Below are 25,665 nucleotides of genomic sequence, written 5' to 3'. Positions count from 1 at the left end.
GACTTATTCAGGTCACGGAGCTTCGGCCTATCACGGCAAGGTCCCAGTTTTCGGGGGCAGTGCCCGCAGCCGATAGATACACAGTACAAGACCTAGTTCTCGGGTTGGGGAGCAGCGATTGGCGGACTCGGCCTGTAGGGCTTCCCAAGATACAAGGGGCGCGTATCGGAAATGCAGGTTCCCGGGCGGCCGCAAACACCGCCCGGAAGCCTGAATGAGGTCTCCGACGTCCGGGACTCACAACCCTCAGCGTGGTCCCTATTCAGGGTGCGGGGCCCGAGGCCAAGGGAACGTGCGCATGCGTGCGTGCGTGCGTGCGTGGGCGCGCGTGCGCGGCGCCGCAGTTTGTGGGTTGGCTGGTTATTTTGCAAACGGGAGGGGCTGTGCGCGCTCCTGCCTCCGGCCTCTGTCCCCCCACCCCTTTCCCCGGTCCCGGTCTCTCCTTCGGAAAGATGTCGGACACGGCAGTGGCTGACACTCGGCGCCTTAACTCGAAGCCGCAGGACCTGACCGACGCTTACGGACCGCCAAGTAACTTCCTGGAGATCGACATCTTTAATCCACAGACGGTGGGCGTGGGCCGCGCGCGCTTCACCACCTATGAGGTTCGCATGCGGGTGAGTCACGGGGTGAGGGAGACAGCTGAGGGAGGACCTGGCGGCTGGGCGGGGAGGGCGCGGAGGGCGGAGGGGGGCTGCCATGGGGACGACTGACGTGGGCCAAGACGCTTGGAGGGGGTCATTTGGGAATTACGGACTTCCTAGGTTTGGAGAGAGGTCTCCAGGCTAGGTTGTGGCCCTAGGATACGGAAAACTCCTGAGGGGGACATCGGACTGGGGTGCGGCAAAATAAGTACCTAGTGAGCAAGAAGTGAAGCATGGCTGGATAGGGTGGGGACGATGGAGAAGATTGCAGTGAGGAATAAAAGGAAATAGGAATCCTGACTGTAGCAACAGAGGGAGGGAAGGAAGAGTGGCAGAGGGCTGGGGGGATGGAAAGCCAAAGTGATATATCGCTGGGTCCCATAACTGAACTAGGTTGTGGGAAGTCAATCTGAAGAGGGAAGACAGGACGCCCCGATTTCTTCCTAATGAGGTCTCCCTGAGATGATGGAGTTAAGTAAATCCTGGATCAAAGGGAAGATAGACTCTAGGAAAGGGAGACAGTGGACTTGGTAGAGCAGAAATAAGGGGAGTCTCTGAGTTTGAGTGCTCCCCAGACTTGTGTAGAATTAGCATCTGAGGGAGAGAAATGTTTTGTGTTTAAGTTTTCTCAGGTACCCCATGCTGTGTCTCATGGTGAAGCCTGGCGTTGCACTGGGATTGGTGGATTGTCAGTTGGTGCTCTCCTCCTGTGCTGATCCTTTAGATTTGAAGTATCCAGGATGTTTGTTTCAGTATTGATTCTCATTTGGGCTTTCTGTATACATATGGCCATTTGCCCTTTCTGTTCTAGATTAACTTTTTGGGTTAAGACCGTGGTCTGTGGTTAATGTAATATATGACATTTCAGGACTGCCCCAGGAATGGCTTCTTCCAATGTGCACTGCAGAGGACTTTATTCTCTAGTTCTTAGTCCACACTGCAAGGATGGAATGTGCAGATACAATAGTGGTTTACAGGTTCTTTTGCCCAGTTGAAGTGGTTATAGGCAAAAAAGTTGGAGAACCATTTTCTAATTTTCCTTATTTTTTTTTTTCTCAGACTAGAGGGCCAGAATATTCTCTATGGACAGCATGCTGCTCAAACAGCATTTGAAGACCTAAAAGAGTGTATGTGCTTTCATTTTTGAATGAATGAATGAATTAAATGAGAGAGTGTGTCTCCTGCCTGGGCTTTGAAATTTAATTGAGAAATGCTGATCTCCAAATTCCAAGTTTGGCAAAGTCCAAACTGAAGAAAGAAAATTGAAGCAAAAACTGAGAAAAACTCGCCTTTATCTATATTTGGGGAAGAATGGAAGTGAGATCCCTGAAAATATAATAAAAGCTGGAAACTGTTAGTAGTAGAAAACTTAATGACCCGAGGAAGCCTGGGCATAACTTGTTCAGTGTAAGGATTCTCTGTTGTGGGGTTTTAGAGACAATGTCTCCATGCATTACCCAAGAGCCTTAGGGACTATGAATGAAATAGTTTTCTTTATTTAGATTTATTTATCTGAGAGAGAGAGAGATGCACATGTGGGTGCCCAGTGGGGAGGGGCAGAGGGAGAGGAAGAGAGAGTCCCAAGCAGATTCCATGGTGATTGTGGAGCCCAACCTGGGGCTTGATCTCAAGATCCTGAGATCATGACCTGAGCCGAAGCCAAGAATCGGACACTTAACCAACAGAGCCACCCAGGCGCCCTGAAATAGCTCTCTTTTTTTTTTTAAAGATTTTTTATTTATTTATTTGACAGATAGAGATCACAAGTAGGCAGAGAGGCAGGCAGAGAGAGAGAGGAGGAAGCAGGCTGTCCGCAGAGCAGAGAGCCCGATGTGGGGCTCGATCCCAGAACCCTGGGATCATGACCTGAGCCGAAGGCAGAGGCTTTAACCCACTGAGCCACGCAGGCGCCCCCTGCAATAGCTCTCTTAAGGCATTCTAATAACAGCACAGACTGTTCATATAGTGCCTATTATGTGCCAGGCATCGAACCAGGTTTTAGTTTCTAAATCTTACAAAAATGACTTTTTACAAGTAGGAAACTGAGGAGGAATGCAGTTTTAGTAACTTTCCCAAGTACCCATAGCTAATAAGTGGGGCTGGGATTTGAACCCATGTCTGTCTGACTCCAAAGCTCATCATACTCTTTCCCCTACACTTTAGTCTCTTTAGCAGTGCTTAGTTGCAAAACATTAGTGTGCAATTTTTTTTTACCCATTAAGCTTATAATCTGTCCTTTTCACAGTTTTTAATTGTACAATGATGATAGCATTGATGGCAATTCCTAGTTCTGTGGGTTTGAGTTATTTTGTATTGTTCATGTTAATTTTTTGGCTATCTAGGCTTTTTAACTGAATTCAGTTTTGGAGAAAAGTTGAAATAACTGGTTTTTAATTGCTATTTTAGGTGGTTGATCATAGTAGGCATTATAGGAAGCATGAAACTCAAAGAATGGGCTTTGGGAGTTAGGCATTGTGTATGGTAGAAACAGATGGCACTGACTTTTTTTTCTTTGTATAATAGTTAAATATTTCTGAAGCTGTTCTCTTTTATTTTGCTCAGGAAAGAATTCCCCCCTCCTACCCTCCCAAGAAATGAGGAGTCTGGAGAGGTTTCCTGGTGGCTTCACATGATGTGTGTGGAACTTTCAAATGTCAGCTGTCCTGTGGACTTGAACTTTGTTTCTTTCTCTCCTTTCCCTTGACTTTGTGTTGATAAGTGCTAAAGGACTCTCTGTATCCTGTACTACACAATTCTCTCTACCTCATATGATTTATAGGTTGGGCCTGGGAGACTTAGTACACACTAGCCCCTTCCTTAGATGGCTAGGTGCTGAGATAAAAGGTCATTATTGTCATCATTCTGTGGGGCTAGGGGAAGAATAGGATTTTTGTGAGTCAGAGGAGGAGGTCCACAAAATGGCAGTGGGTGGTTTCACTGTGTCTTGGAAGAATCTATTCAGCATTTTTCCTCTTTTCTTTGGTCCTTCTGTTGGCTTCTGTACTAGGTAAGGTTCTACCATTTGGGGATCACAGTATTTGTAATGAAGTCTGGTGGAAACCTAGAATCACGTGATACCAAAGCACTTTTTTTTTCCTTGCAGGATGATGCTACCCCCCCCAGCTTTATTGAGAAGTTATTGACATATAATATTGTATAATTTTAATACGGTGTACCATGCGATGATTTGATACCCATGCAAATTTCTTGCAGAATTCTGAGAATGGCTCTATAATGGTTTATTTTGAATGGTTCATACATGCACATGGTATGAAATTCAAAAGATACCAAAAAAGATAAACTGTAAAAACTCAGTCTTCCTTTCTTCCTCTGCCCCTCTAGAGGCTCCTTTTTTTTTAAGATTTTATTTATTTATTTGACAGACAGAGACCACAAGGAGGCAGAGAGGCAGACAGAGAGAGAGAGAGGAGGAAGCAGGCTCCCTGCTGAGCAGAGAGCCCGATGTGGGACTCGATCCCAGCACCCTGGGATCATGACCTGAGCTGAAGGCAGAGGCTTTAACCCACTGAGCCACCCAGGTGCCCCTAGAGGCTCCTTTTTCTAAAGAAACCACTGTTTCCAGTTTTTAATTTATTCTCCTAAAGAATAGGTTGTAATAAAATATTACTTTAATTGTATCTCACTCTCCTTCAACTTACTGATATCCTGGGACTTGATCTTGGGTAGAGTTGTAACTAATGTAAGTTGGTTAGTTATTTAGCTTTTGATTACCTCTACCTAGAACTGGATCCTGAAAAGACAATTTCCAGACATGAGGACTACAAAAGCATGATGTAGTGAGGACTGTGTGAAGCACTAGCATAGCTCGAAGATATTCTTTTCCTGCCCTGAGGCAATTGTAGAGAAAGGAGAGAACCTAGTTCTTTTTATTTCCCTCTGCCGATACTAATTGGCTGGTGGGAAATATAGTCAGTATTAATACATGTGGTTGGCCATTTCTATTTAGAACTTGTAGACAGGAGTGAGGATTGGGGCTTTTTGTTTGTTGGTAGTTCATGTTGCCATTAGAGCCTTGGGAAAATTATCAATGATTAAGATGTGGGAATAAGCTGATTTATGTCAGGGAGCAGGCGATGATAAGGCAACTTAATGTGATTGCTACTTCTACTGTACTTTCTAGACAAGGAGAGGGTAAACAGATAACATAGGGCCTCTATTAATCAATAGAGTATTACTGAGTAACTTGCACAGTCTGCATTTAGGGCAATGCAAACGTAGTCATGGCTCCTGATTTCAGTGAGATTAGAGTTTAGTTAAGTAGCAAGACTAACATGATGCATAAAACAATAATGCATCAGGCACTACTTATATAAATGTCATAGGAGTGTAGAGGAGAGGGAGACCAGTAAATTAAGCTGTTGTTCTCAGGAAAGATTTCCTAGGTGAAATGGGTCTTGATCTGGGACTTGTAGAATGGAGAGGATTTGGATGGGAAAAGCTGAGGAAGGCATACCTTGGAGGTGATTTTTTCTTGTTCTTTACAGGGAACTTAAATTCACGTTTCAGTTGAAAATGTGATACGTGCATGTGATAAGTTCAAATTGTTCAGTGAAAAATGTGGCCCTCCCACCCATTCCAGTTGTTTAGTCTTATACTCCAAAATCAATCACTATTATTATGAATAAATGTTTTATTCATAAATATGAATATATACACATATATATAACCCCCCTTTTAAAAGCAGGCTCCACACCCAGCATGGAGCCCAACATGGGGCTGAAACTCACAACTGTGAGGTCAAGACCTGAGCCAAGATCAAGAGTCCAATGCTCAACTGAGCCACACAGGTGCCCCACAATATCCCCTTTTTAACTGAAATATGGTTGACACACAATTACATTAGTTTCAGGTATTCAGCATAGTGTTTTGGCAAGTTTATACATGACACTATGCTCACCACAAGTATAGCTAGCATCTGTCACCATTCCCTACTGTTACAACACCATTGACTATATTCCCTATGCTGTTATCCTTTTGACTTAACTCATCCCGTAACAGGAAGCCTGTATCTCCCACTCCCTTTTACCCGTTTTGCCCTTAGCTCCACCAGCCTCCCCTCTGGCAACCTATAGTTTGTTCTCTGTATTTATGGGTCTGTTTCTGGTTTTTGTTTTGTTGTTTAGATTACACATATAAATGAATTAAATGGTATTTGTCTTTCTCTGTCTGTCTCATTTCACTGAGCGTAATACCCTTTAGGTCTATCCATGTTGCTGCAAGTGGCAAGATCTCATCTTTTTTATGGCTGAGTAATATTTGTGTGTGTGTGAGTGTAGCACATCTTTATCCATTCATCTTTTGATGGACACTTGGGTTGCTTCCTTATCTTGGATATTGTAAGTAATGCTTCAGTAAACGAAGGGGTGCATACATCTTTTTGAATTAGTGTTTTTATTTTCTTTGGGTAAATATACATATCCCTTTTTAAAACCAAGCAGGAAAAAAAAACAAATAGAGGCAAGCTCTGTGTACTGTTCTGTACCTTGATTTTTAATGCTTAATATGTTTCCAGATTGGCTCATATATTTCACAGTCTTTTCATAGCTGTACAACAGTTCCACTGTATAGGCATATCATAATTTATTTAACCAATTACCTATTGATGGACATTGATTATTATAAATAAAGTACAGTGAAACCCCTTGTGGATACATATTTGCATACAACTTCAAATCTATTTATAGGATAAATTCTAAGCAGCAGGGGACTTCTAATCACCAACTGTGACAAGGCTGGATGTGGTAAGGATTGGTATTTACCTGGTGGTATTTCAAAGAAGTTCTAGGAACGCGGTTCACAGGAGTTATCTCTTCATTGGGACCTGTCAAAGTGGTTCTGACAGGTGGCTACCACCAGCTGAACATCAGTTACCATCGCTCTTCTCTCACTTTTCCTTCCCTATAGACGAACCTACCCATCTTCAAGCTGAAGGAGTCCTGTGTCCGGCGGCGCTACAGTGACTTCGAGTGGCTAAAAAATGAGCTGGAGCGGGATAGTAAGGTATGACCCCATTCCCTGTGTGGGATCCTTGGAGAAGGAGATCGGCATGGGCTGAGAGGCCATAAGATCATAGTCTATATAGAATGTCAAAGGCAGTGGAACCGCTGAGCACTAGCTAATCCCAAAACACTGGATCTGGGTGATACCCTTGGAAACCTGAAAGTGGTAAGTTTCAAGACAAATTTTAAAGAAAAAGTATCACTTGAATTAGTGGCTAGTGTAAGTCATATAACTTACCTCCTCTGGGTGCTGGAACCATAAAGTATAGTGTCAGGAAAGGCGTAGCTACTGGGTGCTGGTGGATTGTGAAAGAAAGTGGGGAATATTTGGGGTTCATTTCCTTTGCTTTTGAGGTGGGAGACCTGTCCTTCCATAGAATCGGTTGAGTTTCCTTTTGACCTGAGTCAGCTTGACTGTCCTTATAACCTCACTTCTTGCAGGTTGCTGGCAGTGGGAGAAGACAGACCCTCCCTGATGGGAAATGGGTTATACAGTGGTTCACCCTCTCATTCCCTCTTCACACTCTCTCACGTGGCTGCTATTTTGCATCTGCCTGCAGATTGTAGTACCACCGCTGCCTGGGAAAGCCTTGAAGCGGCAGCTCCCTTTTCGAGGAGATGAGGGGATCTTTGAGGAGTCCTTCATTGAAGAAAGGAGGCAGGGCCTCGAACAGTTTATTAACAAGTAAGCCAAGTCCCTGGGGACTCTTCTTGCTGCTTTTGCCATCACTGTCTTTCTGTGCTTTGTCTGTCTCTTCTTCTGGAGTGAGATGTGATGCCAGCTGTGCAGTGAGCTGACTGGACAGTAAAACTCAGTTCCTCTGAGCAGCATTCTGATCCCATGCCTTGGGTCCTGGGAAAGCATCGCATGTTGGCTGTGTTTGGTGATTTCCCCCTACCGTACCCCTCTCCCCCGTTTCTCCTCAGTAATGTTAGTGTTGGAATGGTGCCCTGTTGCTGTCCTCTAGTTGCTTGAACCTCTGCAAGAGCTGATCTGGCCCTTCCTCCCCTGTCCACGCCCCCATTGCTCCTAGACTTCTCTCTGATCCCAAATACTACTGATAACCATCTTGGTCTCTTTATAGAATTGCTGGGCACCCACTGGCTCAGAACGAACGCTGCCTACACATGTTCCTGCAGGAGGAGGCAATTGACAGGAACTACGTCCCTGGGAAGGTGCGCCAGTAGGAGCCCCTCTCACCACTTGCCCTCTACTTTCCTGCTGAAAATGACATTGGTTTTTACACTAAGCCTCTCTCTCTCTCTTTGATCTGAAGTTGACTGCCCATCCCTTGGCCCGATAGACTGGCTGGCATTGTGTTCCTTGGTACCTGACTACACCGTGGGCACTCTGCTAGGATCCTCTTCTCTAAGGAGAGGTGGGAACCACAGGCAGATGCCCTTTGCTTGGGGTGCGGGTGGGGGGATTGGACTGGAAGGTAATTTCTTGGGCATTTACCCATGCCAGAAGGCTAATCTTATGGGGGGGGGGTCTTGTGCTGGTGGGGCACTTGGACACATACTGATGCTGCAAGTCCAGGGGATTTTCTTACTCTTAGGTTTAACCAGGAACGCTGAGCAGGGACAGCCCTGCATTTCCTACCTGCATGAACTTTTTCCTTTTTGGGAAGGTGGTAGAGACTCAGACATTCTCCTTGTTTTCTCTAGGCCTGCTCCCAGTTTTCTCAACAGTTTTCTTTTGTTTCTTCTCTCTCCCTCGTTGCTTTCCATGGCAGTAAATCCTCCTAGAGTCTAAGCAGTCTGTTGTGTGGAGCAAGGTGTGTGGGTGTTCTGGGCCCTTCATCATGGCTGCTTCAGAGCCAGAAGAAAGCCATAGGGCAGTAGGAGAACTCTTGTTGTCTAGCCCCTCTCTTTTGTGGCTCCCCACTCTGGCTGCCTATTCCTGCTCATCAGCAGGTGAGTCAGTGTGGGCCAGCAGTTCTCCCTCCCCGAGCCCTTGCTACCTTATAGGTTGGCTTTGCAGGTTTGATGGCTTGAGGGGTGGGGGCAACTCACCACTGCCAGGTAACTCCCTAAAGGGTGGGAGTGGATCATTTTCTAGGTACCTCCCAGCGGTGGGGAAGGGCATCACTACCCTCCCCCTTCCATTCTCCCCCCTCCCAATCCCATTTAGCGCTGCTGTAGGGCAGAAGCACATGAACAAACCACACAGTCTCTGACTTCTAAGCACTTTGAGCTGTTGAATGGGGCTCAGGGGCAAGAGTTGTCACTGCCCTCCCCAGCTTGGTCACAGGGTTATTGAACTGCCTGCACTCCTTGCCCGTGGAACTCCAGCATTCTCCCCAGAATCTGAGCTAGCGATAGCAGCTGGGTATGGATGTCCCAAATCTGAGAGTCTGAAGCGGCTTTCCTGGGCCTCTGTTTGGAAGGTAGTGGTTTGTTTGCTGGGGCCTGATACCCATCCAGTGGTGGGATGGGAGCAAGTTAACTGCTGTCATGTCAAAAGCAGGGACACTGCTTAGACTCTCCATCATGGAAGGATTGGAGTTGTCTATACAGGGTCTTGGGAAAAGGATTATGGAGTCTGACAAGACCCTGGTCAGAGAGATTAAGATTGCATTTTGACATGGGATTTGGAGTCCTTCTAAATGTTGAAGTTCCCTGAGACAGATCAGCTCTCCAGCTGCTGAGCCTGTACCAGGGGCTGAGCAGCCCCTAGAGAGAGGCTCTGCTCCCTTTCCCACCTCCCCAATGTTGGTGTTGTCGCTGCCTTTTTGATTTGTATTCTCTTTTTTTTAAAGAGTTCTTCCTTCATTGTGCACAAATGCTGAAGGCCTGAGGCCCCATTTCTGCTGTGTATATATCCTGACTCGGGGCTTTTATTCAGCATACTGTTCATTCTTCTGTCAGACAATGTCATATTCAACTGTTCATATTAAACCACTGTGAAGCAAGCCTCTGTTTTCCTGCTTAAGTTGTAAATACAGTATTTTTTAGTGTCTAGTATGTTCTTGGTATTGTGCAGAAATCTTACAACATGGTCAGTGTCCTGAGGTGATAAGTTTTTCATTTAAGTATTAAAAAAAAGAAAAATGAATCCTAGCTGCCTGTAGCAATATTTACCTATCCTTGCAACTCCCAATTGATTGGTCACAGAGGTAATACAACTGCTTATAGGAAGTAGCCATAGGGCTTAATACCTGTGCTTTGGGTCAGATTTAGCAGATTTGGTTTTTAAGCTCGTGGGTTTCTGCTCATTTGGGCAGAATGTAGTGTGTGTGTGTATACACATATATGCATATGCTGTGTGTGTACATAAACGTGTGTGCATGCGCTTATCCTCCAACATACCATCTATGAACACTATTTCTTTCACAGGTTTTATACCTCAGTTGAGACTATTCTCTCTTTTTTTTTTTTTTAAGATTTTTTACTTATTGAGAGAGCAGAGTGAGTGAAAGAGAACAGGAGTTGAGGGGAGGGGCAAGGAGAGAGGGAGAAGCAGACTCCCTGCTGAGCAGGGAGCCCCATGTGATGTGATAATGTGATGTGGGGCTCCATCCCTGAACCCTGGGATCACAACCTGAGCCCAAGGCAGATGCATAATTGCCTGAGCCACCCTGGTGCCCTGAGAGTATTTTCTTTCAAATAGATGTAATGCAGGCAGAGAGGTGAATGAACTCTGAGAACTTTTTTTCCTTAAGAACTTTTGATCGGTGGGTATTTTCATCTGACCGATGTGTTCTGAAATGGCTTCCTACACAAAGTGGGTTTTAGTAAAGGTTTGGAGTAAGAGGAGTGTAGGAGTCTTGTTATTTGGGAAGTCAAAGCTAGTTTTAATCATGTAGTTGAGCATGAAAAGAAGGTATAGAAAGTGATGTGGTCAAAACATTATGAATTAAGGTGACAGCCATGTACTTGGGTGTAAGTAGAAGAGTGGGGGTTGAATTGAGGAAGTTAAGAGGTTTTGGTAGTTCAGGAATTAGATGACTAAAGATATCTGAGGGGACAGGGAAGACTACAAGTTTCTGTGAGATAGGAGGAAGAGTAATGAGACAAATGCAACCTTCACAGGTCGCAGCGTTGAAGAATGAATTAGAGAATAACTAGAAAAAGCAACTATAGGATAAAATATCAAAATTTTGAACACGTGATATTCATTTAACAAGCACCAATTCTTAGCCTTCTGTGTGCCCAGCCTTATGCTAAAAAGCTGGACTGGGGTGGGGTGGGGTGATTGTGATACAAGTAAAACATGATTACATTCTCTTAATTCATAGACTCTATGCTTATTCATTATTGCAGGAGATGTTTAAGACAAAATGCTAGAGACAAAATTAGAGGTCCAGGCACATCTAGTTGTCCAGTTTTTCTTTTTCTTTTTAATATCAGGTCAGGTAAATTCCCTCTTTGGAGTCAAGTGGGTCATGTTAGCACAGTAACTGGGTCCCGAAAGAACCCCAGATCCAAGCCCTCTTACCCATCAACACTGAGGAGAAGCATTCTTTTATAAGGAATTCAAGTTTATGTATGCATCTAGGTGTTTATTATGAATTAATCCCTTTTATCCATAGCACAGAAGCAGCTCAAGCTTACACTGGGTCCTGGGGTCAGAGGCTAACAAAAAATTTTAAACATAGTAGCTAGACCCAAAGAAGTCTAAATCTTCACATTCTGGAGATGACTGATCTACCCTTTGACCCATTCTTTGAGATGAGGAGTTGAGCTAGTAAAGGGTGAGAGAGGTGAACAGCATTCAGCCTTCACTGGAGTTGTTTTTTATTTTTAAGATTTTTTAAAAAATTTATTTGACAGACAGAGACCACAAGTAGACAGGCAGGCAGAGAGAGAGGAGGAAGCAGGCTCCCCACTGAGTAGAGGGCCCCGAGGTAGGGCTCCATCCCAGGACCCTGAGATCATGACCTGAGCTGAAGGCTTTAACCCACTGAGCCACCCAGGCGCCCCTTCACTGGAGTTTTTGTTTAGTGAGACATCCTAGGTGAGACACTAATGTCTTTAAATACGTACTGTCATAATTTAAGTAAAATTACTTTCTGCTGTGGAAATGCAGACCAACTGTTCACTGAAATGGATATTTCTTCATATCCTGAGGACTTTTTGAGTCATCCCTGGTCTTCTCTTCTTAGACACAATAACAATTCTAATTTTTCCTCACTTGGCTCATTTTTTTTACCCTTTTACCTTTATTATTCTGAAATCTCTCCAAGGTCCTTACATATTCCTAAGTCATAGAGTCTAAAACTGGACACCACTTTAATTATAGCCTGCAGGTTAGGTGGTTGTTAGTCCATTTAAAAATCGCAGTATTCAAGTTTAATTTTAAAATATAAACACTTTGTGACTAATTTAGCTTGTGGTTCTCTGCCGCTCCCTTCCCGACAACCCACCACCTTTCATTCCTTTTATCTTTTGTTTTGCTTTCCTTGTCTAAAAAAAAATTGTTCCCTATTTTAATTTTCTCTCTCCCTCCTGCCTATCTATCTATCCATCCTTACACACATCCTCTTAAGGAACAGAAAACTCCTTCCTTAGAGAACAAATTGGGGTAATTATTAACATGACACAGAACAAAAGATTCTTTCAATTACAGCAGGTTTTCTTTAGGTGTTTCCTGCAGTGGTTTTAAATGTATATAGATCATCATCTACATGATATAGAGAAGCTGAAAGTAAAGGATTAAGAGGCACTTCCAGTTGAAGATCACTGAGAAATTAGGTAAAACTGTAGTGTTTTTTGTTTCGTTTTAAAGATTTTATTTATTTGATAGAGAGACAGAGAGAGGGAACACAAGCAGGGGGAGTGGGAGAGGGAGAAGCAGGCTTCCTGCCGAGCAGGGAGCCAGATATGGGCTTGGATCCCAGGACTCTGGGATTATGACCTGAGCCAAAGGCAGCTGCTTAACGACTGAGGCACCCAGGTGCCAAGTAGTTTTGTTTTTGTTTTTTTTTAAGATTTTATTTATTTGTTTGACAGAGAGAGATCATAAGTAGGCAGAGAGAAAGGGGGAAGCAGGCTCCCTGTTGAGCAGAGAGCCCAATGCGAGACTCAGTCCTAGGACCCTGAGATTGTAACCTGAGCCGAAGGCAGAGGCTTAACCCACTGAGCCATCTAGGTGCTCCAACAATAGTTTTTTTTTAAAGAAAGGTTTTACTTAATTTAGAGAGAGAGAGAGAGAGAGCACTAGAGACAGAGCATGAGCTGGGGGGAGGGGCAGAGGAGAGGCAGAAGCAGACTCCCTGCTGAGCCAGCAACCCCCCCCCCAACATGCTGGGCTCCCTCCCTGGACGGAGGAATCATAACCTGAGCCAAAGGCAGATGATTAACCGAGACACCCAGGCACCCCAAAACAATAGTTCTTAAGTGAACTGTAAAATATAGAGGCACAGAAATTTATACATTACTTTTCAAGAAAATATTTTACAAATAATGTTTTTTGTCCAAATACAGCCAACTTTTGATCATCTGTGCTAATAGATTTTTCTTTTGCTATGCATTTTGTTCTAAAATTTGAATATAGGGGAGTCTAATATTCATAAGAATTTAAAATATTTTCTAACATGTCATCAGAAGGAAGACTAAGGAAGATCTGAGAATTAGAAAGGAATACTAGGCCTGGAATAGAAACCTGGATTCCAGAGCTGGCTATGCTATAAGCTGGTTATAGCACCTACAGGCAAATTGCTTCACCAATCTGGGCCTGTTTTCTCAACTGTAAAATGAGGGGATTTGACTGAATGATATCTGAGGTATCTTAAATCTCTAATTCTTATGATTTCCAACCCTTGCCCTAAGGAGTTGAGTAAACCCTGGAGGTGATGCTACCAAAAAGGTGAAAGCAAAGTTTTTTCCCATTGGATGGAGTTTGCCATAGTGCAGTTTACTCTCCCAGAAATGAATGACTCTTCACTTGTCCTGATTAGATTTTGTTTGCCCACATCCTGTTGTATCAAGTCATGAGTACCACACTGAAGCTCAGTGTTGAATTGATTTACAGTTATCCTAATTTTGCCCTACGTCTTCCAGCTGAAATTTTTGAATGAAATAGTCACCTCATTCCTGTCTGGAATTATTCTTATTTAAAATGTAGAAATGAGGGGCGCCTGGGTGGCTCAGTGGGTTAAAGCCTCTGCCTTCCGCTCAGGTCATGATCCCAGGGTCCTGGGATCGAGCCCCGACAACAACAACAACAACAACAACAAAGAGCTGCCTGCTCAGCGGGGAGCCTGCTTCCTCCTCCATCTCTGCCTGCCTCTCTGCCAACTTGTGATCTGTCTGTCAAATAAATAAATAAAATCTTTAAAAAAATGGAGAAATGATAGTTTTGCTGATTGTCCCTATTACAAAAGTGCCTATTTTGTTAAACTGTTTTATTGTGGTGATAAAAATTTAAAAGTAGTTAATGCTAGTTGGCAAAATTCAGACAAAACATAAATGTGCACGTTTGTGTTTATTTCCTCTCCCTGTGCCCATTCTCCAAGAATAACTTAATTTGGTATGTGTCTTCCCAGAACTTTTTCTATGCGTAGATATGTGTATGTGAATATATACATATATGTATATATGAATATGCACATACTCATTTACACGTGTTCATGTATGAATAACCACACACTTGTATGTAGTTTTTTTTTTTAACAAAATGGGGTATTATGTGCACTATTTTGCAACTTAATTTTTATACTTTGCAATGTACTATGGACTTCCTTTCACATTAGTATATGGAAAGTTAACTCATTTTTTAAAATGAAGGCATAACATTTCATGGTATGGCTGTAAAGGATTTAGTGATTCCAGTTTGTCTCCAATCTTTCACTGTTACAAGTAATGCTACATATAACTTGCTCATGTGTTTAGGTATTTCTGTAGGATAGATTTTGAGAGACGAAATTGCTGGATCAAAGGATGTGTAATACATTTTGATAGGTACTATTAAGTAAGTCACCCTCTTAAAGTGTGCAGTTTAGTCTCCTGCTTACAGCAAATGAAAATGTCTTGTTTTCTTACCAAAAGTGGAAAAATTGCCATTCCGCCCTACAACTGTTTCTTTGCCCAGAATTGCACAATATTAAACAACTGATAATTATTCAAAATATTTGGTGGAAATGGTATTTGTTAGTTTTAATTAGCATTAGCATTTAATAATACCTTTAGTTGTAATGATACCGCTATCAGGTTTTTAAAAATTTCCCCGCAAATTTTTGTTTTAGTCATTCTAGAAGCAGTATTTATTGCTGGTAATTGAGCATCCCTAACGCTCCTCACGGTAGATAAACCATCACTTAATTAAAGGCCTGGATGTTCCTAGGATTCTTCCCACCTGACTCGGGGTAAGTGGAGCAGTTAGCGTGGCAGCAAAGCAACAGTGTCTAAGGCGCTCTCTCCACCGATACTTAACTCCGGTGCGCGCTACTCGAGGCCAACCCCAGAGTAGCACTGACACCTCAACTACAAAATCATTGGACCTCAGAGCCACCCAGACTCTGAGAAGCAGTACTTTGCCTCTTGGGCCACCATTTCTCCAGCGCGGGCCTCCTTTTTGGTCATTTCTCTCGGATCCGATCCTTAGATACCAGCCAGGGACAACACAAGGACAGGGCCCTAGACCTGTAGAAGGAGACCGAGTTGCCAGGCCTCGGCTCCTCTGGTTGGCTGTCCAACACGTCAGTCAGAAGTGAGCAAGCTTTTAATTGGTCTTATGCAATGGGAAACAAAACACTCCTCTGATTGGCCTCTTCATCGAGGGGCGGGCCATAGGGAGAGCGACTTGGTTGGGCTGGAATGGAAGACCAATGGGAGCGCCGCGGCGCTGCTTTCGAAAGCGAGGCCTGCCCAACGGCACCTAGAAGAGTCCGCCGGTTGTCTCGGAGCGCCCGTGGCTTGCTTGGTAACTGCGTCCTCCCACAACATAGCCACTGGCTATTCTCCGCCTCCTGTCCCTGGGTCACGCTTTTGGTGTCTCAGTGTCTTCGGGTGTGCCGCGGCGATTCAGGCTGTAGTCAGCGTAGCCTGCCCAGAGCTCTTCCTCCGATGTGGCCGCCGAGGTCCTAGGGCCGGGGAAGTGGGGATGGGGGGGCCGGGAATAGGGTAAGAGCTGGCAGGCATCGGGGCGAGATTCATGATGGCGGAAGCGGGAAAGGCTGACCTCTGCAGCCGTGAAGGTCTTCTTTGTATTAAATCCCAGGGAGGAATTAGGAGGTGTTTGACCCAGAAAGTTGTGCCATCTGGTGGCCATCACCATTTCAGCCAACCATACCGTCGGTCGCCTGATTTCACCCCCCGTGGCTCCTTCCTAGACTCCACAGCTGCAGAAGCGCTGCAGCAAATACGACTGGCTCCTCTCAGCCTGGACTCAAAGCAAGTCCCCTTCCTCAATGTCTGAGCTTGACCCTTTTGCTTTATTCACCTTTTCCTCATTATTTTTAATTGCATTAGTACAGTCTCCTTGTTAACAACAACAACAAAACCTCTCAAAATGTGGTACATGGATGGGGCTGAAGTATGCTAGTCTTCCTTTCCGTTCTGAAAGGGAGCTGCTCTTCACAGTTTGCTGTGTATCCTGGTAGCTTTCCAGGTCTTAGTTGTTTGTTTCTTAAGAAAACACATTGTGTCGTGTTTTCATTTCTACAAAACCTATACAATACTATACATAATCTGCAAATTTTTAGTTAAATATTTGGGAGACATTTTTATTTCACTACATCTAAGTTTACTTCATTTTTAAGCGGCATAATATGCCATAGTATGGCTATAAACTGGCTTATTTAGTCATTCCTTATTGATAGACTGCTAGATTTTTCCAGTTTCTTGCTTTTATGAGTATCACTACTGTGAACATTCTTGATCACAACTTATTAGAGTTTCTCTAGGGCAGTGGTTCTCAAACTTTTGCCCTTTACACTCCTAAGATAATTTGTTCGTGTAGGTCTATATCTACCACTATTTAATGCATTAGAAATTAGAAGAAAATTAGCTATTTATTAAACGTAACAGCAGTAAACCTGTTACATGGTAACATAAACATATTTTAAAATGAAAAATAACTTCTCCAAAGCAGAAAATATTAGTGAGAACAGTAAAATTGCATTACATTTTCTGTTAAGTGTCTTTAATAGATTTAATAGGAGACCTCTGGGTTCTCATACCTGCTTCTGCATTTGATCTATTACGATGTTTTGAGTGAAGTATATGTCACACAGATGTGTAATTAGACAAGGAACAGTTTAATAGCCTTTTCAGGTAATTGTGGATATTTTTTCATCGGTCCTCAGCAAGTGGTAGTTTCTTTTTTTTAAAGATTTTTATTTATTTATTTGAGAGATCACAAGTAGGCAGAAAGGCAGGCAGAGAGAGAGGAGGAAGCAGGCTTCCTGCTGAGCAGAGAGCCCCATGCGGGACTCGATCCCAGGACCCTGGGATCATGACCTGAGCTGAAGGCAGAGGCTTTAACCCACTGAGCCACCGAGGCGCCCAACAAGTGGTAGTTTCTTAAAGATTACTTTTAATGTGAATTTAGAAACCATATCAATCATATAAATAAACTTTTCATACTTTGTTACATGTAAAAATCCATTGGCCTGGGGCACCTGGGTGGCTCAGTGGGTTAAGCCTCTGCCTTCCACTCGGGTCATGATCTCGGGGTCCTGGGATCGAGCCCCGCATCAGGCTCCCCGCTTAGCAGGGAGCCTGCTTCTCCCACTCTCTCTGCCTGCTTGTGATCTCTCTCTCTCTCTCTGTCAAATAAATTTAAAAAAAATCCATTGGTCTGCCTTCTACTTTAACGTGTTTCTTACCTGTGCAGGATTTTATAACATAATGCATTGGCAATTTGGAAAGTATTGGTTCACTGAGTTATACAGATCTGTCAAATGTTGACACAATTCATCATACAGTGTCAAAAATTACATTAATTACTATCACCACTGCTCTTATCAGAAAAGTGTTAAAGTACTGGACAACTGCCAAGGCTGTGAAGGAGGTGCAAGTTTTCTAAAGTTCTAATTTTTTAAAATTGTTTATTTATTTATTATTTTTTTATAAACATATAATGTATTTTTATCCCCAGGGGTACAGGTCTGTGAATCGCAAGGTTTACACACTTCACAGCACTCACCATAGCACATACCCTCCCCGATGTCCATAACCTTCTCCTGACCCCCCTCCCCCCAGCAACCCTCAGTTTGTTTTGTGAGATTAAGAGTCACTTATGGTTTGTCTCCCTCCCGATCCCATCTTGTTTCATTTATTCTTTTCCTACCCCCAAAGCCCCCATGTTGCATCTCCACTTCCTCATATCAGGGAGATCATATGATAGTTGTCTTTCTCCGATTGACTTATTTCGCTAAGCATGATACCCTCTAGTTCCATTCATGTTGTCGCAAATGGCAAGATTTCATTTCTTTTGATGGCTGCATAGTATTCCATTGTGTATATATACCACATCTTCTTTATCCATTCATCTGTTGATGGACATCTAGGTTCTTTCCATAGTTTGGCTATTGTGGACATTGCTGCTATAAACATTCGGGTGCACATGCTCCTTCAGATCACTACGTTTGTATCTTTAGGGTAAATACCCAGTAGTGTGATTGCTGGGTCATAGGGTAGCTCTATTTTCAGCTTTTTGAAGAACCTCCATGCTGTTTTCCAGAGTGGTTGCACCAGCTTGCATTCCCACCAACAGTGTAGGAGGGTTCCCCTTTCTCCGCATCCTCGCCAGCATCTGTCATTTCCTGACTTGTTAATTTTAGCCATTCTGACTGGTGTGAGGTGGTATCTCATTGGGTGCCACTCCTTTTGATGAGCTTTAAGGTTTGAGCAGTTTTACACACCCTTGCTTTTTTTCCCCTTTCCACCTTTCCTTTTGCATTAACTGTGTAAATGTTAACAACGGTTTTTAAAATTATTTATTTATTTATTTTTAGAGAGGGAGAGTGAGTGAAAGTGTGGGGGTGGGGTGGGATGGGGAGAGGGGATCTTGAACATACTCCCTCCTGAGCACAGAGGCTGATCTCACAACCCTGAGATCATGACCTGAGTGGAATAAAAGTGTAAGACGCTTAACACCCTGAGCCGCCCAGGAGCCCCAAAAGGTAAACAACATCTTTTTTTAATATAAAGATTTTATTTATTTATTTGACAAAGAATGACACAGCGAGAGAGGGAACACAAGCAGGGGGAGCGGGAGAGAGAGAAGCAGGCTTCCCGCTAAGCAGGGAGCCCAATGCAGGGCTCTATCCCAGGACCCTGGGATCATGACTTGAGCCGAAGGCAGACACTTAACGACTGAGCCACCCAGGCACCCTGGCAAACAACATCTTAATACTATTATGAAGATAGTTTTGAATTTCATAGGCCCCTTGAAAGGGTCTTGGGAACCCCCAGGGAACTATAGACCACGTTCTAAGAACATCTGAGCATCTTCTGTAGGGCGTATGCCTAGGAGTGGTGTCATAAACTATCTGCATTTGTGATCCTAGTACGTGCTGCCCGCTGCCCCTCCAGCACGGCTGTACTAGTTTGTGCTCTCCCCAGCAGGTTGGAAGGTCTCATTTCTCCTTACTCTTCCCAACACTAAATGTTATCAAACTTTAAATTTTGCAAATATAGTAGGTAGGAGATAGAAGCTCATTGTTTCATTTTTAGTACTTGGATGAATAGAGAAGTTGAGCATCCATTCGTATGTTTACTGGCCATTTGTGTTTTTTCTGTAATATGCTTGCTCATATCCTTTACCTGTTTTTCTGTGTTGGTTGTCTCTTAGCCAGCATAATTAAGGGAAAGTAGTAGTCATTTGGGGATGCCTGGATGGCTCAGTCAGTTAAGCGTCTACCACATCGGGCTCCCTGTTTAGCAGGAGAGTCTGCTTCTCCCTCTTCTGCCCCTGCTCGTGTGCTTTCTCTCTCTTGCTTTCTCTCTCTCTCTCAAATAAATAAATATTTAAAAAAGGAAAATAGTCTTTTGTTTTATATATTGCACATATTTTCTCCTAGTCTATCTCTTGCTTTTTAATTTTGTTTATGGTATATTGTTGAATAGAAGTTTTAAGTTTTGAGGTCAGATTGATCAGATTAATTTTTTGGCTTTTAATTTTTGTGTTTTATTTAATAAGCTTTTTGGGCTTATGCCAAGGTCATAAGCATGCTTCTCTGTTTTCTAATATGTGTATGGTAGTTTCTGTGTGTTTGCTTACATTTGCAATGCAGCTAGAATTTATTCTCATGGATGGTGTGAGTGATCTATATTTTTCTGTTTTTTGTTTTCAAAGGACCATCTGTCTTGGAACACAGCAGAGAATAGAGAGACCTCAGGATAATGACTCCCTGGGACTCCTCAACTGAAGTCTTGTCCATAATGTTTTCAGACCTTAGTACTTGGCTTCATTCAGTGGGACACACCTGATGAGGGGAGCATTTCCCATAAAGAAGGATCCCAATCAGAGCCCAGCATTCACACACCCAGCTCTTATCCACCAATCAGTAAGAATTTCCTAGATAATACTGGCTTAAAACAACATGGACCTATTTGTTACTGCTCTGGCAGTCTGAAGCCCAAAATAGGCCTTATGGACCAAAATCCACATGTTGGCAGGGTCATATTCCTTCTGGAGGCTCTAGGGGAGAGAATATTCCTTGTCTTTCCCAGCTTCTAAAGGCTGCCTACATTCCTTAGCTCACGGTCTCCTTCCACCTTAAAGCCAGTGATCTCTGCTCCAATCTATTTCTGTCTTCACTTGTCCTCTGACTCTCTTAAGGACCCTTGCTTGTGCTTATGTTGTGGCCACGGAGGTAATCTCCCTATCACAAGATCTTTAACTTAATCATCTCTTCAAAGTCTTTTATTTTTCTTCTGGAAAGTCTCTTTTGCCATGCAAAGTAAGATATTCATCCTCAGGTTCTGGGGATGGAGACAATGGGCATTTTTTGCTGTTGAGCCTACCAGAGTGGGTTACTTCAGCAGAAGGCTATGCTTATTCATTCGATCTTGATTCATGGTGGAGAGAGAAGTATCTTTGTTTTAGGTCTGCAGGATTATGTGCAGTAGAATTGGTAACCTTTCCATAATAGTTGCCTAATATTCTGTCTGCCTTTGGTTAGATTATAAGGGGAAGTAGGAGGTAGAAGAGCCGAAGTTTATAAAGGAAGCTGAGGACTAGGAAGAGATGAAGGAGGAAAAGCAGGAGAATGAGATACCCTGAAAGCCAAGGGAGCAGTATTAACAGCAGGAAGGAGTACATTTAATACTGTATTAAATGCTGCTGAGACACCAAAGTAAGATGAGGCCTGAAAGGCATCTGTTAGATTTAGTGACCTTTGCAATAGCTATTTTCGTAGAGTGATGGGAAGTGGGAAGAACATTAAGTACACAGCTCATACAAGAATATTCTAAAAGGAAAAAAAGAATATTCTAGGGGTGCCTGGCTGGCTCAGTCGGCAGAGGACGTGACTCTTGATTTTGGGGTTAGGAGTTCAAGTCCCATGATGAGCCTAGAGCCTATGAGGGGAAAAAAAATAGGAATATTCTAAATTTCTATGAAGGAGTTGAGAATGGCAGGATGGATTTGAGAAAAGACTTTTCCTCCCTTAAAGTTGAGAGATACTTGAGCCAGGTGAAAGGATAGGGTCTATGATATGGAAGAGACTTTGAATTCTCGTGGTTTCAGTAACCTGATCCCCAAATGAATGATTCTAATCAGCTCTCCCAAGTTCCAGACCTGTATAATCTAACTCCCTATTGAACATGTCTACTTGGAAATCCTTCTCAAACTTAAAATGTCCGATTATTAACCCTCTCTTGTATCTCGCCTGCCCCTCCATCAGCTGCTACCCCCCTTTTATCATTTCTCTTCTGGATTACTCAAGTAGCTTTCAAAGTGGCCTTGTGTGCCTATACTTAACTGTCCCATTCATTTTCTGCACAGCACCTAGAGTGGTCTTTCTAAAACATACAGGTAGATGATGCCTATAAGCTTTAAAAATTTCCTGTTGTTTTCAGTGTAAAAGCTGGATTCTGTACTCATCTACCTAGATTCTGTGCTTCAAGCCTGGCGAACATTTTCTGGTTCTCAGAGAAAGCTATGTTCTCTCGTACCTCCACGCCTTTGCATACACAGTTCCCTCTGTCTGCAACACCCCCTCCATCGTTTTGCTCCCACTCAGGTTTTTCTTGGCTAATTTCTACTCATCTTTCAAGACTCATTTCAGCCTCTCCTTTCTGCTTCCTCTGGGAAGCCTCCTTCTTTCTCCCAGGCTGGGATTAAATACCTCTCTGTATGGGGGCGCCTGGGTGGCTCAGTGGGTTAAAGCCTCTGCCTTCGGCTCAGGTCATGATCCCAGGGTCCTGGGATCGAGCCCCGCATCAGGCTCTCTGCTCTGCAGGGAGCCTGCTTCCTCCTCTCTCTCTGCCTGCCTCTCTGCCTAGTTGTGATTTCTCTCTATCAAATAAATAAAAAAATATATTAAAAAAAATACCTCTCTGTATGTTCCTGGCACGTGTACTTTCTTGGATACCCTGTATCCCCACAGGACTGGTGCTGCCTTTAGTTACCATCCTACATATTTTCTGTAGTTGACCCATTCTTTTAATTTTTCGTAAAAAGCATTTTAATTATTCGAGTGATACATGAGTATTTTTTGTTGTTGTTGCATAAGTCAAACACAGTTCTCCTTTCCAATCCCTTGATATAGGTACCTCTCCCAGAGGAAACTAATGTTATCAGGTTGGTATTTGTTCTTTCAGGTCATTTTCTTTGCATTTAAAAATGGAAATAAAAGGGTACCTGGGTGGCTCAGTCAGTTAAGCATCTCCCTTCCACTCAGGTTATGATCCCAGGGTCCTGGGATCGAGTCCCCCATTGGACTCCCAGCTCCACAGGGAGTCTGCTTCTCCCTATGCCCTTCTTTCTTCCCACTTGTTCTCTCAACTCTCTCTCTCTAATTATAAATACATAAAATATTTTAAAAAATAAATTGTGGCAAAATAAATGTGATATAAAATCTACCATTTTAAGAAGTTTTAAGGGTCACCTGGGTGGCTCAGTCACTTGAGCATCTGACTCTATTTTGGCTCAGTTCATGGTCTCAGGGTCGTGGTACTGAGCCCTGCATCAGGCTCCCACTGGTCATAGAGTGTGTGTGAAGGTTCTCTCTCTTTCTCTCTCTCTCTCTCCCCCACCTCTATGCCTCCCCTTGCTTATGCTCTCTTGCTCTCTCTGTGTCTAAAAACAAAAAAGAGTTTTTAAGTTCAGTTCAGTTCAGCGTCATTAAGTACGCTGTGGTGTAATCATCACCACCATCTACCTACAGAACTTTTTTCATCTTCCCAAACTCAGATTCCATACCTAGTAAACCATAACTCCTACTATCTCCTATCTATTATCTATCTATCTATCTATCTATCTATCTATCTATCTATCATCTATCTATTTTTATTGTGTTACATTAGTCACCCTACAGTACGTCATTAGTTTTGGACGCAGTGTTCCATGATTCATTGTTTGCGTATAACACCCAGTGCTCCATGTAATATGTGCCCTCCCTAATACCCACCACCAGGCTCACCCATCCTCCCACCCCTCTGAAACCCTCAGTTTGTTTCTCAGAGTCCATAGTCTCTCATGCTTAGTCTCCCCCTCCGATTCCCCCCCCCTTCATTTTTCCCTTCCTTCTTCTAATATCCTCCATGCTATTCCTTATATTCCGCAAGTAAGTGAAACCATACGATAGTTGTCTTTCTCTGCTTGACTTATTTCACTTAGCAAAATCTCCTCTAGTCCCAGCCATGTCTGTCCATGCAAATGGTGGGTATTCATCGTTTCTGATGGCTGAGTAATATTCCATTGTAAATATAAACCGCATCTTCTTTGTCCATTCATCTGTTGAAGGGCATCTTGGCTCTTTCCACAGTTTGGCTATCATGGACATCGCTGCTGTGTACTGTCTCCTCTCCCCAGCTGCTGGCAACCACGGTTCCACTTTCTGTCTCTTTAAATTTGACTATCCTAAGTATGTCATGTTAGTGGAATCATCCAGAATTTGTTTTATTGTGACTGGCTTATTTCACTTAGTGTGAGGTCTTCAGGTTTAACCATGTCGTAGCATGTGTCAGTGCTTCCTTCCTTTTTTTAAGGTAGAATGATACTCCATTGTATGTTTATACTGCCTTTTGTTTATCTAGCTATCTGTCAGTGAACACTTGGGTTGCTTCCATCTTTTGGCTATTGTGAACACTGCTACTGTGAACATGGGTGTACAAATATTGTTCAAGTCCCTCTGATTTTTGGGGGGATATATATAGGGGTGGAATTGCTGGGTCACATGGCAGTTCCTGTTTCCCTTTTGATGGCCATTTAGATCAGTAGTACTCAAGCTGTATTCCATGGATGGTGCTGATGGACTATCAGTCCGCAATGAGATCAGGATAGAAGTTGTGAGTAAACATTTATAAAACATTTGTACCAATTTTGTGTTGCTGTGACAGCCAAGTATGTGGTTACTTTCCTAGTAGTTCCCTTCTCTCTACTTTACAAAGGTATCAGTCTGTAACAGATCGGAAATTTACCAAAAAAAAAAAAAAAAATCCCTAAACCCTGGTTCTTTAGCACATTTAGCTTGAGATTCCTTAAAGGACAGTTTTTATGTTTTTGTTTTTTTTTCCCATTAAGTCTTTTTGCGTGACATACACAAGTGTTTCTCTAGGATGGGTAATGAAGAACAGAACTACTAGTTGAAGGGTATGCACATTTTACATTTTTTTAATTTAAATTTTTTTAAAATTTTTTCTAAAGATCTTATTTATTTATTTGACACAGAGAGGGAGAATGAGAGCAGCAGCACAAACAGGGGGAGTGGGATAGGGAGAAATAGGTCTCCCACTGACCAGGAAGCTCGTTGCGGTGCTCGATCCCAGGACACAGGGATCACGGCCTGAGCCAAAGGCAGATGCGTAGTGACTGAGTCACCCAGGCGCCCCCATATTTTACGTTTTAACAGATCATACAAAATTACTCACCAAAGGCCAAATACTTTCAACAACAACAGTATGCAAGAGCACCTATTTCTGTAGACCCCTGCTAACACTTGCTATCCATCTTAAAATTTTTTGGATCTGTTAAGGAAAAAGTTATGTTTTAATTCATAGTTCTTTGATTCTAGTCGAATTTAAGTATCCTCCTTTCCTGTGTTTATTAATATTTGCATTTCCCGAGGTGCCTGGCTGGCTCAATCGGTTAAGCATCCGTCGACTCTTGGTTTCAGCTCACGTCCTGATCTCATGGGTCATGGGATCGAGCCCCACATTGGGCTCCAGGCTTGGTGGGAGTCTGCGTGAAGATTCTTTACTTCTGCCTCTTCCCCTACTTGCAGTCTCTCCCTCTCTCTAAAATAAAATAAATCTCTAGGGTATGGGTGGCTCGGTTGGTTAAGCGTCTGCCTTTAGCTCATATTTTGATCCCAGAGTCTTGGGATTGAGTCCCCCATCGGGCTCCCTGCTCCATGGGGAGCCTGCTTCTCCCTCTGCCTCTGCTTCTCTCTCTATGTATCTCATGAATAAATAAATAAAATCTTTAAAAATAAAATAAAATAAATCTCTAAAAAGTATTTGCATTTTGCATTATTGGTTGCTTGTTAGATCTTTTTCTCATGTTTCTATTGGGTTGTTTGTTTTTTCTTATTGATATGTAGGAATTCTTTGCATTAACATTAATTAGCCATTGTCTATGCATGTTACAAATATTTTCTTCTAATCTACCCTTCTTTTATATTTATTTACAATGTCTTTCGAATAGAAACTTAAAATTTTGATGTCAAATATATCATTCTTTTCCTTTATGGCTTTTGCTTTTACTATCTTAAGGAGGTTGTCACCACTCCAAGGTTTTAAACATATTCACTTATATTTTCTTCTCATACATTTCTTCCTTCTTTTTTATAGCTTTATTGAGGTATAATTGATGTACAATAAACTCTACATACTTAAAGGATATAAGCTGATGAGTTCTGACATATGTTCACACCCATGAAACT

General features: G+C 42.9%; 1 protein-coding gene across 2 annotated transcripts; it reads left to right on the top strand.

Annotated features, from left to right (window-relative positions):
* Window positions 1-338: 338 nt before the first annotated feature.
* SNX12 (sorting nexin 12) lies at window positions 339-25,665 on the top strand. 2 transcript variants are annotated; one of them, XR_006816877.1, is made up of 7 exons: window positions 339-617; window positions 6,570-6,665; window positions 7,225-7,349; window positions 7,750-7,840; window positions 19,911-20,121; window positions 22,330-22,361; window positions 25,574-25,665. XR_006816877.1 is itself a non-coding variant. In XM_045995539.1 (5 exons), exons 1-5 carry the CDS (start codon window positions 453-455, stop codon window positions 19,956-19,958), a joined length of 525 nt encoding a protein of 174 aa, XP_045851495.1. In that variant the 5' UTR covers window positions 339-452; the 3' UTR covers window positions 19,959-22,049. The 2 variants fall into 2 exon arrangements, 1 of the variants encoding a protein (XP_045851495.1); XM_045995539.1 differs by lacking the exons at window positions 22,330-22,361; window positions 25,574-25,665 and having other exon boundaries at window positions 19,911-22,049.

This window comes from Meles meles, chromosome X (genome assembly GCF_922984935.1).
Source record: "Meles meles chromosome X, mMelMel3.1 paternal haplotype, whole genome shotgun sequence".
In the NCBI taxonomy this organism is placed as follows: Eukaryota; Metazoa; Chordata; class Mammalia; order Carnivora; family Mustelidae; genus Meles; species Meles meles.
The sequence above is the reverse complement of the archived record's forward strand: the minus strand, read 5'-3'. Positions and strand labels throughout refer to the sequence as shown.